Source organism: Macaca thibetana, chromosome 2, assembly GCF_024542745.1.
Source record: "Macaca thibetana thibetana isolate TM-01 chromosome 2, ASM2454274v1, whole genome shotgun sequence".
Classification (NCBI taxonomy): domain Eukaryota; kingdom Metazoa; phylum Chordata; class Mammalia; order Primates; family Cercopithecidae; genus Macaca; species Macaca thibetana.
Genome location: NC_065579.1, coordinates 53,063,401 through 53,080,307, shown reverse-complemented (window position 1 = coordinate 53,080,307; position 16,907 = coordinate 53,063,401). Strand labels below are relative to the sequence as shown.

Sequence of the window (16,907 nt, the reverse complement as noted above, 5' to 3'; positions counted from 1 at the left end):
CCTTGAGATTTTTGCTGAGACTACTGGCAAAAATGTGTTCTTTCCTTTGGAGCTGGGTGTTTGGTTGAATGTCAGTTTAAAGATGAATTTAATCTGGAGGAAAGCAAGAGCCTAGAGATGAAGAAAAACAGATTTCTGGACGGGCGTGGTGGCTCACGCCTGTAATCCCAGCACTTTGGGAGGCAGAGGCCGGTGGATTACCTGAGGGCAGGGGTTCAAGACCAACCTGACCAACACAGTGAAACCCCATCTCTACCAAAAATACAAAATTAGCTGGGTGTTGTGGTGCATGCCTGTAATCCCAGCTACTCGGGAGGCTGAGGCACAAGAATCGCTTGAACTTGGGAGGTGGAGGTTGCAGTGAGCCAAGATCATGCCATTGCACTCCAGCCTGGGCAACAAAAGTGAAACTCTGTCTCAAAAAAAAAAGAAAGAAAGAAAGAAAGAAAAACAGATTTCTGAAGCATGTGAGTATCTGGATCTAGCAGCAGTGAGGCTTTTAGGTTATATGAGTTTAAGAAAAAATTCCTTTTTCACCTGCTTTGGCTTGTCATTCCCAATTAAGAGTTGGGGTTAACAAAATTTACTGGCTAATCTGCAAGCTATTCATAGCTCTAAAATCCCATGAGTCTAAATTTAACAAAAGATCTTGGAAGTAAAATAATCTACTGTTGAATGAAATATGTACATTGAAAATGCTTAAAAGATTAAACAGTTTGTTCTAGTGAAAGAAAAATGGACCACAGAGTTGAGCAATCTGAATAAGTATGATCCTAATCCTGCCAATCTGCAGCATGAATCTGACCACTTAATCTCTCTGGGCCTCTAAGAATATGAGAATACGAAGAGTACACTGAACAGACAACATTTAAGCTCTTACAAATTCCCTCATTTTAAACACTGTAAGACAATTGTCATCCTTGGTTAATTTACTATAAAGTGGCTATCCTTCATTTAGAAGGATAGTCTAAACAGATAAATCTAACCTAGATCTCTTGTATGCACAGTTCACAATATGGTTTGCGCTCTTATGAGGCTCTAATGTCCCCACTGATCCAACAGGAGGGGGAGCTCAAGTGGTAATGTTCGCCCGGTACCAATCTGGCCCCGGGGGGTTGGGGACCCCTGATTTAGAGTATCTATTGTCTACCAGGCACTGCACTAGTACTGAGAAGACAGATATGAATAAGACCCTGTCCCTGACATTGAAGGACTCACAGTCTAGCAGGGGAGAAAGGCAAGTGAATGTCTAATTATCCTACTTAGTAAGTGAAACAAAATTTCAAATATACTTAAGGTACAAAAATAGCCCAGGAAGTGACTGACTCTATCTGGGTAGCGTGAGGAAAGGCTTCACAGAGCAATGATATCTAAAATGAATTTTAATTTCAACAGATGATAAAGAGTTTGCCAAATCAACTAGAGGCATAGGATAGTACTAGACTGAAGAAACAGGTTGTTCAAAGGTACTCACAAGCAGTTCAGTATTGATGGAGTACAAAATAGGATGGGATAGCAAGGAAATAAATGAGTCTCAAGAGCAATTCAAGGATTATAAATGGTTACATACCCTATGCTACGTGGGATGGAATTTACCCTGTAAGCAGTGAGGAACTAACTACTGTAGGCATTTTTAAAGGAGAGGTTATTTATCAGATTTTTAAATGTCGTATTGTTTTCATTAGAGTTCAAATAAGAATTTAGTATTAAAAATTGTGAATAACAAGCTACCTTTACGAACCTAAAAAAAATTTATTATGTAACTTTGCCCAACAGTCTCTGCCTAGCATATTACCTAGCACATTATAGCCAGCGTTTGATAAATGATGACTAAACTGTATAAGACAGACTATCAGTGGGCATGGTGCTTAATAATAAAGATTTTAAAATGTAGAAATAGAAACGTAGACTGGCAAAAAGTGCAAAAATGTTTTAAGGTTTCTTTCTTTCTTTCTTTTTTTGAGACAGTCTCGCTCTGTCGCCCAGGCTGGAATGCAGTGGCGCGATCTTGGCTCATTGCAACCTCCGCCTCCCGGGTTCAAGCAATTCTCCTGCCTCAGCCTCCCAAGTAGCTGGGATTACAAGCGCCCGCCACCACGTCCAGCTAAATTTTTTTGTATTTTTAGTAGAGACGGGGTTTCACCATGTTAGCGAGGGTGGTCTCGATCTCCTGACCTCGTGATCTGCCCACCTCCGCCTCCCAAAGTGCTGGGATTACAGGCGTGAGCCACTGCGCCCGGCCCTTAAGGTTCCTTTCAGGGGATGGGGGAAAAGGGAGGAAATAGCCTTCCTCCTCAAATGCAGACGTTTCTCTTAATGACTTTTTTCCTTCTGTATAGTTACCAGAACTTAACCAAAGCCTTCTTTTCCTTCCCAATTCTTTCCCTTACATAATACTCACATGCAAATACTCCTAGCCACAACCTAGTAAAGCAACTTCCCCAGCATTGTCCAATCTAAGTTTATTATCTTCTTCAACACTACACACTGTCTTCAGCTTCAAAATTTCAAAAGTCCTCTAATGTTCTACTTTTAATATGCTCATAACCATTTCAAAATAAAATGTTGCTAGAATATCTCTATCATGCTCACTGCTATATCCTCTTCCAACCCCACCTTCATCATTTGAAATCTGCATTACAGCTCCACTCTCCCTATTCAGTACTACAAACCCCCTTAAGGAAGGCAGGCCAGAATTTGGAATTACTTAAGTCCAGGTGTATTTAATGTGCGTGGTCATTCTAGTGGACTAACTCTGTTTGTCTTTGTCCTTACTGTAGAGCTAAATGACTTCACAAGGGCCCGTGTAACACCAGTATTGCAGACCCAGGTGTCACAAATTCAACTAGCACATTCTGTTTTTCTCCCCCTTCTTCTATTCCTGTAGAAGATGAATCCGCAGGCAAGAATGATGGATCAGTGAAAGGGAGGGGGAATACGAAAGCCCAGAGGCGGAGACTTCACTTCCGACTGCCACGCTATATCAAGAAAGCCAAGAGACAGTCTGGCCTTTCCGCAAGCCACAAGAAAAGGCAGATCAGACTTTTCGGGCTCCTCGGGTAGTTCTCAAAGACAAAGACAAAAATAAGAAACTAGTCTGAAGAAAGAGAGTCCCTTGCTTCTTCAGAACTCACCTGTCAAGAGCGGCGTGGACGGCGCCATGTTGTCCCGGAAAAAGAAACCGCTCGGGTGAGAGTTCACGAGGGCCGAACCCGGCCCCTACACGTCTCCTCCTGCGTGGAAACAGCGAGCTGGTGTTTCCGGAGCCATCAGCCTCGGGGCCAATTCACTTCCGGTTGCGGAGTGACGCGGAAGAGGCGCCCGAACGCGCAAGCACAGATCTGGGGCGACGCTTGACCGAGCTTGGGAGGGCTGGACTGGGGCGGGTGCGCCTGCTTTCGCCCTCCTTCTCTAGCAGGAGGGGCGCGCACTTCCGCGGGGCGGAGCCCACCTAGTGCTGACGTTGGCAGCCGAACCCAAAGTAGATCGAGGCGGCGGGCTGCACATTCCCGTTGTTGCGTTGCGTTTCCTTCCTCTTTCACTCCGCGCTCCCGGCGGCGGCCAAAGCGGCGGCGACTGCGGTGCGAGAACGACCCGGCGGCCAGTTATCTTCCTCCAGCGCACCCGCCAGGCTTGGCCAGTCAGTCGGCGACCGGCGCCCGGCTTGTGCTCGGTCCCCGCGCTTGCCGCGCCCAGGCCCAGCGGCCGTAGCCAGCGCCTGGCCTGAGAACCTCGGCGCTCCGGCGGCGCGGGCACCACGAGCCGAGCCTCGCAGCGGCTCGAGAGGAGGCAGGCGAGCGAGCGAGTCCGAGGGGTGGCCGGGGCAGGTGGTGGCGCCGCGAAGATGGTCGCCAAGCAGAGGATCCGTATGGCCAACGAGAAGCACAGCAAGAACATCACCCAGCGCGGCAACGTCGCCAAGACCTCGGTAAGGAAAGAGCGGTCGCCCCTCTGCGTTCCGCAGCCGGGGCACAGTCGGGGTCCCTGGGGCCGCGTCGCGTTTTCTCCCGGATCCGGCCGACTGTGGGCTGTGCTGTGGAGGGGTAGGGGCCCGAGTCTGCGAGCCGCCAGACTGTAGGGGCTCGGGAACCGAAGGGGAGACCTGTGGGTGAGGGGACCGGCCACCGGGGCTGTGGGAGCCTGGGGTCCGAGTGGTTTGTCTGCATCGGAAATGGTGGATTTTCGCTTTTGCAGAGAAATGCCCCCGAAGAGAAGGCGTCTGTAGGACCCTGGTTATTGGCTCTCTTCATTTTTGTTGTCTGTGGCTCTGGTAAGTGTCTTGCGGGCTCCCATCAGGTAGAGTCTTGGGTTGAAAGGGTTTGGGATGACGTGGTGACCGGTCAGTAGTGAGTCCTACCTGCGTAGTTCTCAACCCACCTGCCGAGGACTCCACATAATTCTGTTTCATCTGAACCAAATTACTTGTTCCACATATGCACAGAGGGTAGTGCTCCAGAAACTTCTGCTAGCTTAATTTGTACTCACAGGAGATCAGAAAGGAGGTCAAGTCTTGGTAATGATCGAGTTGGAATAAATGTACGACCGGACAAAACCTAACGGAATGATAATTTAGAATGTTTTTTAACTTCATTATCAGCCTTTGCAAAGGAACTTATAAATATGTACATACAGATGTTAGCACTTGATTTAACATATACCAGAATTTAATATCTTAATGTCAAAATTGAGTATATTTTATGAAGTAAAGCTTGTGCAAAGAATTGATTCACTGTAGAGGAAATGTACCTGATTGGCATTTTAATGTGAGTCAAATGTTTTTAGGTTAATAAAAGAAACGTTTGGCATATGGTTTAAAAAAAATTGTCAGGGCAGCCTGCTGTCAGAGTAACAGACACTTGCCTTTGCAAATAGATTACAAAAAAAAGGTCTTTCCTCTCTTCGTTTATCATCTTAATATGCAAGCTGTTAATATTGAAGTAGATGTTGGTTTTCCACTTTCTAAAGTTACTGAGATTTCTGTTTAACGTTTCACTTTGCCTTTCTTTTGCACTTACCAATTGGAAACTTTCCTGATAAATGGCTGAGAGCCAAGCAGTTTATATAACCTGAAGATTATTGAATTTCAGCTTTGTGAGAATGAGGAAACATGCTTGTGTTATAGGCCAGGCCTTAAAAGGATGCTTAATTATTTAGGGATAAACCAAAATAATTCTATGCTGGAAAAACCTGTTTGCTTTGGTGCTTTAAGTTCTTTGTAAAATGATTACTTATCTGGAAGTTCTCTTGGTAATACTTAGACATAAAATTCAGCGAAGCTAAGATTAAAAAAAATAACTCAGGGACATTTCATGGTTTTATTTGTTCAAATAGGCCTATCGTCACTTCTTATTATAATGAAGTTATGTACCATTTGCAAATGTAAGAGTACCTTTGGATTCTTCAGCTACCTTAATTAATATTTGTTAGTCACTGGACCTGTTTTATTCAAAGCTTATTTTAATATTTGCTCTTTCTTTTTACAGCAATTTTCCAGATTATTCAAAGTATCAGGATGGGCATGTGAAGTGACTGACCTTAAGATGTTTCCATTCTCCTGTGAATTTTAACTTGAACTCATTCCTGATGTTTGATACCCTGGTTGAAAACAATTCAGTAAAGCATCCTGCCTCAGAATGACTTTCCTATCATGCTTCATGTATCATTCCAAGGTTTCTTCATGAGTCATTCCAAGTTTTCTAGTCCATACCACAGTGCCTTGCAAAAAACACCACATGAATAAAGCAATAAAATTTGATTGTTAAGATACAGTAGTGGACCCTACTTATTCAGTCAATTAAGAGTAAGTTTTTTTATGTGGTTATTAAAACACTATGAACAATTAGTCTAAGTCTGCATAGACAGGGTCTAGATTTTGTTAACCCTAATGTATAAATGCAGTTAGCTTAAATTACAATTTGAAGTCTTGTGGTTTTTATATAGCTAGGCACTTTATTACTCTTGAACTGAAAGCACACTCCCTTATAGGTTCATGTAACTGTCCTGTAATAAGGTGCTTATAAATCGAACAACTACACAGCCTAGTTTTGCCACAACCTTTAGCATCTAAAACTTTTTAAAAGCTTCTAAATGTCTAATATAAAGGGAGATGCTTGTAGCCACAACATCTATTTTACCAATATTGTTTCCATTACACTACCTTGGATTTTGCGTGAGTGAGTATAGTAACCCAAGATGCCATAGAAAAAACTTGATCATTTTCTGACCTAATCAGTTACTGTGGTTTCATTAAAAGCTGCCGTGGTGGAGTGAAGTCAATCAGGGAAGGTTTGTTTATGTTACATTTATTATGTTACATTGATTTCACCAGAATTATGTTAATGTATCAAAGGGGTTTACTATGCCAAACAAAATTCTAGGGAAAAATACTACTAAACATGGATGCCTCATTAGAACATGCTGTTGAGTCCAATGTGCCATAAGGTATTTTATTTTAGCATGTTAAATAGTACTTTTAATAGCAAAAAAAGGCACATCAACTACAAAGTTATCCTTAGTTTGGAAACGCTTTTCTAGATTAATGATCGAAATGCCGTTAGGGTCCTAGACACATCAGCCTAAAGTGGCATCTGGAATTGAATGGATTTACTGATAATGATCAGTCTTTAGTCTTCCCTTTGTTATATGATTTTATAGGTTATGATTGATGAGATTTACGTTTTACTAATGGTAAGGGTGAGGGTGATAGGGCAGGTTTTGGGTTTTCTAGTACTGTTGAAAACTGCAAGTACTGGCTGTTTGTATACTTAGCCATAACTTGGTGAATAAAAACCTGAGCAGTGTCTATGTATTAATGCGTTGGAAAGAAAGCTGCTTGTGTTTGCTTTGTTAATTGCCTCAGGATATTTCTTTTAAAATAAGCTGTTTTAAGAGGAACAGAAGGGAAATCTGCTACCTAGTCTATACACAGTGTGAACCTCATAGAGGGCTTCTGATACCCTCAAACGTGGAGAGCAGTAAGGGAGTGGAGTGGTTAAGGACTTTCAGGAACTTAACTATTCTGGAATAAGAAATTAATCAACTGACCTTGGGCCAGCAGGTTTTTAACTAAATTGTCACTTGCCTTTCTCACCCAGTTATCAATTTCTGTACTTGTTTCCCTTTTTGAAACAAGTATCTTGGTTAACTAATTCTGTTTTATGGTTGCGCTAAATTCATAGCAGGTGCCTTATTCTTTGCTTTGAGTCAAACCATTCCGTATCAGAATTTTCCTTGGTTTACTATAGATAATTGGCTTTAAGTTGTTTTTGTTTTTTAATGTACAATGTTCTGATAAATTTGACTGTTAAATTGCTATAGCTGGCAATCATTTTACATATGTAAAATTGCGTTCCCTTTGTATTTCATGTGTAATTTACCAATTAAGTGCATTTTATATTTAGGTCGGATTATGCATGTTTGGGTAAATGAAAGCTGTGTCTTATTTGATTTATTCTTTAAAAATAAAGTTCCCTGAATATTTGATGCTTTTCTTCTAAAAGCAGATGCTTTTACAGTTATCTGAGTGTACCTTTTGTAGTTAGTAGAAAATGATTTTAAAGAATGTTTAGTATTGTACTTAAAAGAAATGGTATGCAGAGGCACAGATGTAAGATTTATAACTGGAAATAGGTAGTAAGAAAAATATATAGAAAGCACAATGATTTGAATATTTTTCCACTTAGGATTTCCTAATCTCCTTGTCATCCAATTCAAGCTCAAGATAAAGCACAATTCTTTGATCTCCCTTTGCCAGTTGAATTTTATAGATCATCTAATGTTGAGCACAGCATTACTCAGTTACTCTTTGTGGTTTAGCTCTAACATTTCAACAAGTTGTCCATTATTGTATCTGTTTATCTGTTGGGTTGTATATAATGTTGCTCAAAATTATAAGTGGACTTCCAAAAATGAGATTTCCATTGTAACAGGATGCATTGTAATGGGCTTTGACTTACATTAAAGAAATGTGGATAGTCAACTGCAGGGCCATGACTCTTCTCACTGAGGTTACTGGAGTCTGTTGGTACAAAGGACGACCATGTAGAGCTGGATTATGTTCCTGGGCTCAATAGCAGGTTCACCGACAAAACTTTACTGTGCTTTATTATCTGTAAAACTTAGAACACCAGATTCTTCGTTTCGAAATTGTTTTTAAGTTTGATTTGCCTTTACCTGGCTTTTTAGTTTTTAAATTTATTTTTTAGATGCAAACCCTAACTTCAAGAGGTAGGAGTTGGTTGGCTGCAACAGCAAACTCTGTGGCCCTCCCTCAGAGAAGCATTTCCTGTCTAAACTTAGTACCACGCTAGCTACTTGTACTACTTTATTTTCAAATTGAATTAGGACACATGTCCTTATTTAGAAAGAGGATTAATGAGCAATAAAAGGCTACAAATCAAGGGAAAAAATTAACTGCCTAGGCTTAGGTAATTCAAAGTAAATTAAAATGTATCACAGAAACATAAAGATAGAAGGGACATGGAAAATTTAATCCAACTGCTTCAATTCACAGATTAACAAAAACATGCATTTTAGTCAGTGAGTAACTTACATGCCAGGTATGGAACTGTGAATACATAGTCCTGACACTGAAATATCTTTCAGAGCAGTAGAGAAGGAACAGACATAAAACGAAAGCATAACCACAATCGTAATAAGTATTTCAAAGGACAAGTAAAACCAGATAAAGTTTTTTGTTTTTTTTCATCACAGAGCTAATTGGGGGAGTGCAGAAACGAACCAAAGTTTCTTATACCCTATGGTAATAGGAATGATTGCAAAACTTGCACTTAGAACACTTCTGTTTTCACGAGCTCTTTGCTTCTGCTTTCACAGAAGTTCTTTAATTTTTTTAAAATTGCCAATTCAAAGAAGGAAAAAGGAATCCGTCCTTTTATGGGTGCATTAAAAAAAAAAAATTAGTGACAAATTTACTTTTGGTGCTCCCTCTACAGCACAAACATGCAAGGGTCAGTAATGTTACCACTGTGATACATTCAAGGTTACATTTTTAAAAATTATTTTGCTAGAGTTTTGTTGAATGAGTTTTCATCTGGGCCGGGCGCGGTGGCTCACTCCTGTAATCCCAGTGCTTTGGGAAGCCGAGGCAGATGGATCACCTGAAGTCAGGAGTTCGAGACCAGCCTGGCCAACATGGCGAAACCCCATCTCTACTAAAAATACAAAATTAGCCGACTGTGATGGCACATGCCTGTGATCCCAGCTACTTGGGAGGCTGAGGCAGGAGAATCACTTGAACCTGGGAGGCGGAGGTTGCAGTGAGCCAAGATTGCACCATTGCTCTCCAGCCTGGGCAACAAGAGCAGAAACTCCGTCTAAAATATAAAAAATAAAATATTTTTCATCTGTGATGTCGAAAAGTCTAAAATTATTTTGTCTTTATTTTTTTAGAAAATAGAGGTGGGGTAGGCCGGGCGCGGTGGCTCACACCTGTAATCCTAGCACTTTGGGAGGCCGAGATGGGCGGATCACAAGGTCAGGAGATCGAGACCATCCTGGCTAACACAGTGAAACCCCGTCTCTACTAAAAAATACAAAAAACTAGCCGGGCGTGGTGGCGGGTGCCTGTAGTCCCAGCTACTTGGGAGGCTGAGGCAGGAGAATGGCGTGAACCCGAGAGGAGGAGCTTGCAGTGAGCTGAGACCCGGCCACTGCACTCCAGCCTGGGTGACAGAGCGAGACTCCATCTCAAAAAAAAAAAAAAAAAAAAAAAGAGGTGGGGTCTCTTTATGTTGCCCAGGCTGCTGTTAAACTCCTGGGCTCAAGTGATCCTCCTGTCTCAGCCTCCCAAAGTGCTGAGAAGACCAGCAAGAGGCACTGCACCTTGGCCAAAATAAAAATTTTTAATAGGCAGTCCAGTAGTCCGAAAAATGAAGCAATGTGCTCTCCAGAGATACTTTTTGTATCAAAGGGTTTAGTGAATATTTTCCAGTGTGCATATTTCTATTTTGCAATGCAGATAGAACAAATCTGTGTATTTATTAAAAGTGATGACAGTATCATTACATGGACTAATAACAAATTTTTATTTTCTAACACTGTGTTGTGGAGAAAGCCTGCCAAACAGGAGAATGAGAATAATTTATTTTGAACTGAAATAATTGATTCAGGAGCTTTAGAAATGATCTTGATTGGCCCTTTTATTTTACATTTGAGGACATATGGTATCCCGGCCCGCGGGATAGTCGAAGCAGGCCCTGGAGGAGGGGGTGGGAATTTGGGGAACAAGAGATACGAGAAATGGAGACAAGACAGTGCTCTGATCAAGTCTCGTTTAATGGCGGTAATGCAGTGCCTTATATACACTTGGAGGGAAAGGGGTTGGGCCAGAGGCGGAGATGATCTCATCGCAAAGGGCGTGACCAAGTAGGTATTGGTTTCTCTGGTCGAACGTCATGTTGCACCTGCGCTGTCAGGTAGTAATTTTTGCGGGCACGGGAAAAATGGGTGAAGAAGCAGCAGGAAGAGCGCCATCTTTTATGAGGTATTAATACAGGGAAAAAAGGCAAAGATAGGGAGAAGGTGTGGGGTGGAAATGAATATAGCTCAGGCGTTTTTAATCGTCAGTTATTATTCGCTATGGCCGGGGCGTGCAGCTCCGGACAGGTCCCCCTTTTAATTATTTTATGATGAGAAAACGACCCCTCGGGAACTGCGCCTGTCTTAGGTTGGGTCAACTCATCCCCACCTTCTAGGCCCGTCATGGGATAAGGCAGCAGCAAAGGCGGCCCTCCTGTCTTAGGCTCCGATGGAGATAGTGTCCTCTTACCCGTCATTGACTGTCCAGTTCAGCACACAGGAGAGGTGGTCTTATTAAGGCAAATAAGACTCACCATTTTCAGTCATCTCAAGGGGATGATAATGGACCTGTATAGGTTTGGCCTGGAAGGCCTCGATTTGTTGTCTGACGAATGCCATAAGCTTATTAAAGATTATAGGCCCGAGAGTGAGAAAGAGTAGAAGAGTAAGTAAAGGACCAAGAAATGGCAGGAGATAGGGGAGAAGTCCATCGAGTCCAGTCCACAAGGGATTAGCGACCAGACCTTTTCTGCGCTCTTCTAGTTCTTCCTGTAAAGTCTTTATCTTATCTCTGACGATTCCGGATTTGTTGGCGTAAAAACAGCACTTTTCATTTCCATGACTGGTCTGGCATTAGGTAAGCTGTCTTGCCCGAGCAAGTCACCTGGGTGATTCTGTCTGACGGAGGTTCAGATACCTGTCCCCCTCTGCAATCACAAGGCTGGCCGTATTGTTTTCGTAATAATTCTCTTGCCTTACGAGGGTCACCAAAACCTGCATAGACTGTCACTATGTTATATAGAGCGATTATTCTCCAAAGGAATCTCATGTTAGGCTTCATTTTCTGAAAAACAAAAAGGAAAGAACTTCTCAGGGAGATTTATCTTCCCTGGACTGACAATGGTTATGATTTATTTGTCTTACCAATCTTTCAGGCAGCCATCTGGCTGCATCATTTTTTTGTGAGAAGATGCATACTGAGCCTCTTCCCCAAATTAAAACTGGATCGGGGCCATGCCATGAATTATCAAGTGGATCTTTCCATTTTACCATTGCAAACTGTTTTTGAGATTCAGGATGCCAGAAACGATCGGCAGCCGATTTTCCATGACTGTCCAAATTTAAAAAATTAAGGATAAACAGGGCATGATTATGTTTCTAGGGGTACCCTTCACGGGGTACCAGCTCCCCCCTTTTAATTTTGTGATAACAGTTCTTAAAGACAGATGAGCTCTTTCTACTATACCTTGTCCTTGGGGATTGTAGGGAATACCTGTGGTATGTTTAATTTGTAGGGTATTACAGAATTGTAAAAAGGTTTTGGCTATATAACCAGGGCCATTGTCTGTTTTGATTTGTTTGGGTATTCCTAAAATAGAAAAGCAATGCAATAAATGAGCTATGACATGTTTGGTGGCCTCTCCTGTTTGGAGAGTTGCAATAATGAATCCACTATAGGTGTCTATGCATACATGGATATATTTTAGCTGACCGAATTCTAAGTGGTGAGTAACGTCCATTTGCCAAATTTCGTTGGGGATGAGTCCTCGGGGGTTAACTCCTAGATAGGGAACAGGCAAATACGTTATGCAGTTGGCGCATTGTTTAACTATTTGTCGAGCTTGTTCTCTGGTAAGTTTAAACATGAGTCTTAAGGTTTGGGCGTTTAAATGATGCAAGGCATGTGCTTTTTGCGCTTGTTGCAAATTGTCTGTAGTGACTGTGGCTATGATTTTTGTTGCCGTGTCAGCTGTTGCGTTACCTTGTGTTAGAGGTCCTGGTAATCCTGAATGTGCTCTAATATGCCCAAGAAAAAAGGGAGTAGTCCTTTTTCGAATAAGTTGTTGACATTGTAAAAATAGGGCAGCTGTGTCTGAAATACGTTTAATTTGAGACACGGTCTCTAAGAGGGGTATTGAATGAGCCAGGTAGGTGCTGTCTGTGTAAATGTTAAGTGGCTGACAAGGAAAAGCTGATAGTGCTGCAATTATAGCTTGCAATTCGACCAGCTGAGCTGATGTATAAGTGGTCTGGAATTTAACGACTACATTATTGTAAGTGTAAGGGCAAGTCCTGTGGAAGATCCATCAGTGAAAATTAATAATGCGTCATTGAGAGGTTCTTTGCTGGTAATATGGGGAAACACAAACGCATGAAGTTTGCAAAATTGAATAAGTTTGTTAGGTGGGTAATGGTTGTCAATTGAGCCAGTGTAAGAAGCGCAAGCAATTGGCCAGGCTTCCGTATTTTGTAATAGCCAATGAATGTGTGATTGAGTGTAGGGCTGTATAATGGTAGAGGGTTCTATTCCAAAGTATTTTCTACTGTTTTCTCTTCCCAAGATAATTAGATCAGCTATGGCATCATAATAAGGCAATAAAACCTTTTTAGGGGAGGAGGGCAGGTGTACCCACATAATGGGATTGTTCTGCCAAAATAGGCCAGTAGGGGTTATTGTTGTGTTTAAAATAAGGAATATTAATGGCTGAGAATAGTCAATACTGGTAACAAATTGTGTTGCAATGGCATGTTCTACCTGTTGGAGTGCCATTAATGCTTCTTTAGTAATGGACCTGGGAGATTTTGGATTAGAGTCTCCTTTTAATATATCAAAAAGAGGTTTTAACTCTCCTGTAGTGAGTTTTAAGTACGGTCGAAGCCAATTTATGTCTCCCAGTAATTTTTGGAAATCATTTAAAGTTTTTAAATGATCACGACGTATAACGGCCTTTTGTTTAATGATTTTGGGTCCATTAATTTGAAAACCAAGATAGGTGTATGGATCTTGTAATTGTACTTTTTCTGGGGCTATTTGTAGTCCAGCTGCTGCTAACTCTTGTTTGAGTTGAGCAAAGCACTGTAAGACTTGTTCGCCAATTTCTCCTGCTATTAAAATATCATCCATATAATGTATAATATACATTTGTGCCCATGTTTTTCTGACTGGCTCTATAGCAGCAGCTACATATTTTTGACACAAGGTAGGACTATTAGCCATACCCTGAGGTAAGACTTTCCATTGATAGCGCTTCATTGGTTGCTTAAAATTTGTAGATGGAAGACTAAAGGCAAATCTTTTCTGGTCAGCAGGATGAAGGGGAATTGTAAAAAAGCAATCTTTAAGGTCAATAATGATTTTAAAATATTTTTGAGGAATCGCAACCGGTGAAGGTAATCCTGGTTGTAAGGCACCCATAAGGATCATAGTGATATTTACTGCTCTTAAATCTTGTAAACGCAAAGCATGCCTACAAGACCAAAAACCTCATCACCTGGGTACATGGTAGATAAGTAAATAATGGTCTGCACCCCAGACGCAGCAAATCAGAAACTTGGAGGGCAGAGCTCTGCAAGCTGTGATTGAACAAGCCTCCCAGGTGAGTTTCATGCACACTGAAGGCTGAAACTCAAAGAGAACCATTGTTTTAACCAATTAAAATACAATCTTCAGGTGGTTCATATACACTGCCAAAATTGAGAAAGCTTGAGAATCACTGAATAGTAATAATTATTTTCAGATGGTACTCGACAAATTTACAAAAACTGCAAACATGCAAGACCCGCCCAGCCATCCGCACATCCACTGGGATCCACTCCCACTATCACCCTCGAGGGAAATGAGACCCTCCTCCGTATCTTGCGGAGGCTTTGCAAGGTTAGAACGGGAGCTCACCTTTAAAATATGCTCTGTCTGAGCGACCGCAGCCATGACTTGCGGATCGACCTCCTTCCTATCTATTAAATCTCTAATGAGGTTCCAATAAGAGAAAACGGTCACAGGAATTTTTTCTGGCCCAAAAGTATTATAATAGTCCTGAAGACAATCCCCTACTCTACGCCATATTTTGATATCAATAGTTCCTTCCTGTGGGAACCAAGGGCAAGTATCTTTTACAAAATCAAAAAATTTAAACAAGTCATTACCTTTAACCTTTACTCCTCGTATCTTTAAAGCCTCTTTTAATTGTCCTACATATATTTGATGTTGGCTTAATTCTTGTCCCATTTCGGACGCGTCATTTACCTTCAATCCTGACGCGGCAGGTTCCCGCGGTGATCAGTTTAATTCCTTTTGTCTTTGTTAGCGGTCGACCATCCTTTGGCGTCCTCTTCCTCACAGAGTCCCTCGTTTCCAGGTCCCTGTTCGGGCGCCACGTATCCCGGCCCGCGGGATAGTCGAAGCAGGCCCTGGAGGAGGGGGTGGGAATTTGGGGAACAAGAGATACGAGAAATGGAGACAAGACAGTGCTCTGATCAAGTCTCGTTTAATGGCGGTAATGCAGTGCCTTATATACACTTGGAGGGAAAGGGGTTGGGCCAGAGGCGGAGATGATCTCATCGCAAAGGGCGTGACCAAGTAGGTATTGGTTTCTCTGGTCGAACGTCATGTTGCACCTGCGCTGTCAGGTAGTAATTTTTGCGGGCACGGGAAAAATGGGTGAAGAAGAAGCAGGAAGAGCACCATCTTTTATGAGGTATTAATACAGGGAAAAAAGGCAAAGATAGGGAGAAGGTGTGGGGTGGAAATGAATATAGCTCAGGCGTTTTTAATCGTCCGTTATTATTCGCTATGGCCGGGGCGTGCAGCTCCGGACAATATGGCCTAGAGATACTGTCCTTCCTAACACCAATAAAGCAATGACAGAGCAAGGATTAGAAAACTGGGTTTGTAATGATGAAATTGGCACTTAGTATGTTGAATGCCAAGGAATTATGCTTTAAGCATGTCTCCTCTTTTTTTTTATTTTTAGCAATTTAAAACACTTTTATATTAAGAATGTAATGTCTCATTTTACCTTTGAAGATTATATATTAATCTAACGAAAATCTGAGTTCTCCATGGTGATAAAATCTGAAGATTTGTTAACCTCAGATGGCTTCCCACTGCCATTGGGAAGAAATAACTCTTTTTGCCTTGGTTTTCAGGAGGCTTCACAACCTGCATTTCAGCCTTGTCCTCCACAGCTTCCCTCCATAGAACTGTTCTAGCCCTGATTTTGCAGATACCTTGTACTTTAGGTGGTTTTGCCCACTTTTCCTACATTAAAATACTACCTACCCTTTCCAGCTTTAATTTCACCTCTCCTGTAAAACTTTCTCTTGCCATGGGATTCAGGATGACTCTCTTTGGGACGTACAGCTCTGGACCAGTTAGCATTTATTATGTTTACATGTTTATTATGTGTTTCTTAGTTTCTCAGACATGGAATACTCAAGGACAAAGGCCATATCTTTATTTCTTCATCTACTGCCATCACTCCCTTGGCTAGTACAGAGCTTTACACATATAGTGGGAGTTCAACATATTAGTTGAGTGATAGAGTGAAAAAGATGGATGAATGCCTTATATCAGGATAATCTTTAAGAAGCAGGTCTTTTTGTAAAATCCTCTAACCCTGGTATAACAGTCATCCCAACTACTTCCAAGCCTGGTCACTTCTGGTTGATGACTAGGCTCAACACCAGAATTCAGTTTCTTTACTCTTTAAACAAACTCCTCCAGGATAGGCTTGATATTTGGAAGTACTTAAACAGTCATATTTGAGAACGGTTCATAATGTGTCATTGAGAAAACAAAAAAGCACTTTATCAAAGAAAGTTGACACTTTACCACACTGGTCAGTCCAGTTAGAAGGAAAGGGTCAAACAGCCATGGTTGCTGTTAGAGCAGGTGCTTGTGGGCTGTCAGCTGCCCTCTGTCCCAGCCCCATCGTAGGGTATAGGATGGTACAAGGACACCACACCAGTGCACCCTTCTCTGTGCCAGACCCATGCAAACCAGGCGAGTATACTCCAAACCAAATCCAGCCCCTGAGTAGAGACAGCTTGTTCTCCTCACAAAGGAATTCCCCACAGTAAGTCCACACCATTTTGACTATCATTTAGGATGTGGTGTGTTTGCCAAACCAAGTCTCACATTGGGCAAAGTCATCCATGGAGCCACACAAAGCACCCTAGTCACAGCACATTTAGCTTCTGGCACCCATGAGACCAGGGTAAACCACCAAGACGCTGCGACTTTGTTTTCTGTTTGACATGTGCAGCACCAATAAACGCACAACTGCAGATCCCAAAGCACAAATGCATCTGGGATTGAGATAGATTGTAATTGCAGATAAAGCCTAAATCATAAAGTCGATTTTACAGTGGGAGTGTCCAAGCATGTTTCTGCCTAGCTCCAGCCCTAGTTACTAGTGCACAATCTGCCTGTCAATTACTCATGGATGAAGTGGAGAAGAAAGGTACCACAGACAGTGAACAACACCCGGAAAGTCGTTTGTTCTTGCTTGAGAATAGTATAAAGATGTTTTTCGAGGCCAGATTCCTTTCTTTTTGTAAACATCCCAATAAAATTCATCTATGTTGCC

The 16,907-nt window shown here is 41.9% G+C and overlaps 2 protein-coding genes across 3 annotated transcripts in view; one reads left to right on the top strand and one right to left on the bottom strand.

Annotated features, from left to right (window-relative positions):
• The window catches only part of EIF2A (eukaryotic translation initiation factor 2A), a 34,010-nt gene extending 30,784 nt beyond the window's left edge, over positions 1-3,226 (bottom strand). The window contains exon 1 of one of the 2 annotated variants that reach the window (XM_050779775.1): positions 3,135-3,226. In XM_050779775.1, coding sequence (XP_050635732.1) covers positions 3,135-3,162 — 28 coding nt within the window. In that variant the 5' untranslated portion in view covers positions 3,163-3,226. The remainder of the gene's footprint in view (positions 1-3,134) is intronic. The other variant, XM_050779776.1, reaches the window with a different exon arrangement.
• A 279-nt stretch (positions 3,227-3,505) lies between these two features.
• SERP1 (stress associated endoplasmic reticulum protein 1) lies at positions 3,506-7,482 on the top strand. Its single transcript, XM_050779808.1, has 3 exons — positions 3,506-3,928; positions 4,195-4,270; positions 5,484-7,482. The coding sequence occupies exons 1-3, from the start codon at positions 3,845-3,847 to the stop codon at positions 5,522-5,524; spliced, it is 201 nt and encodes a 66-aa protein (XP_050635765.1). The 5' UTR covers positions 3,506-3,844; the 3' UTR covers positions 5,525-7,482.
• The last annotated feature ends 9,425 nt before the right edge of the window (positions 7,483-16,907 follow it).

Excerpts from the sequence above, each read along its gene's own strand:
- SERP1 (XM_050779808.1), top strand. The coding sequence starts at position 3,845 with ATGGTCGCCAAGCAGAGGATCCGTATGGCCAACGAGAAGCACAGCAAG. Across the intron at positions 3,929-4,194 it reads GCAACGTCGCCAAGACCTCG|AGAAATGCCCCCGAAGAGAA; the intron begins GTAAGGAAAGAG and ends TCGCTTTTGCAG. Across the intron at positions 4,271-5,483 it reads TTTTGTTGTCTGTGGCTCTG|CAATTTTCCAGATTATTCAA; the intron begins GTAAGTGTCTTG and ends TTCTTTTTACAG.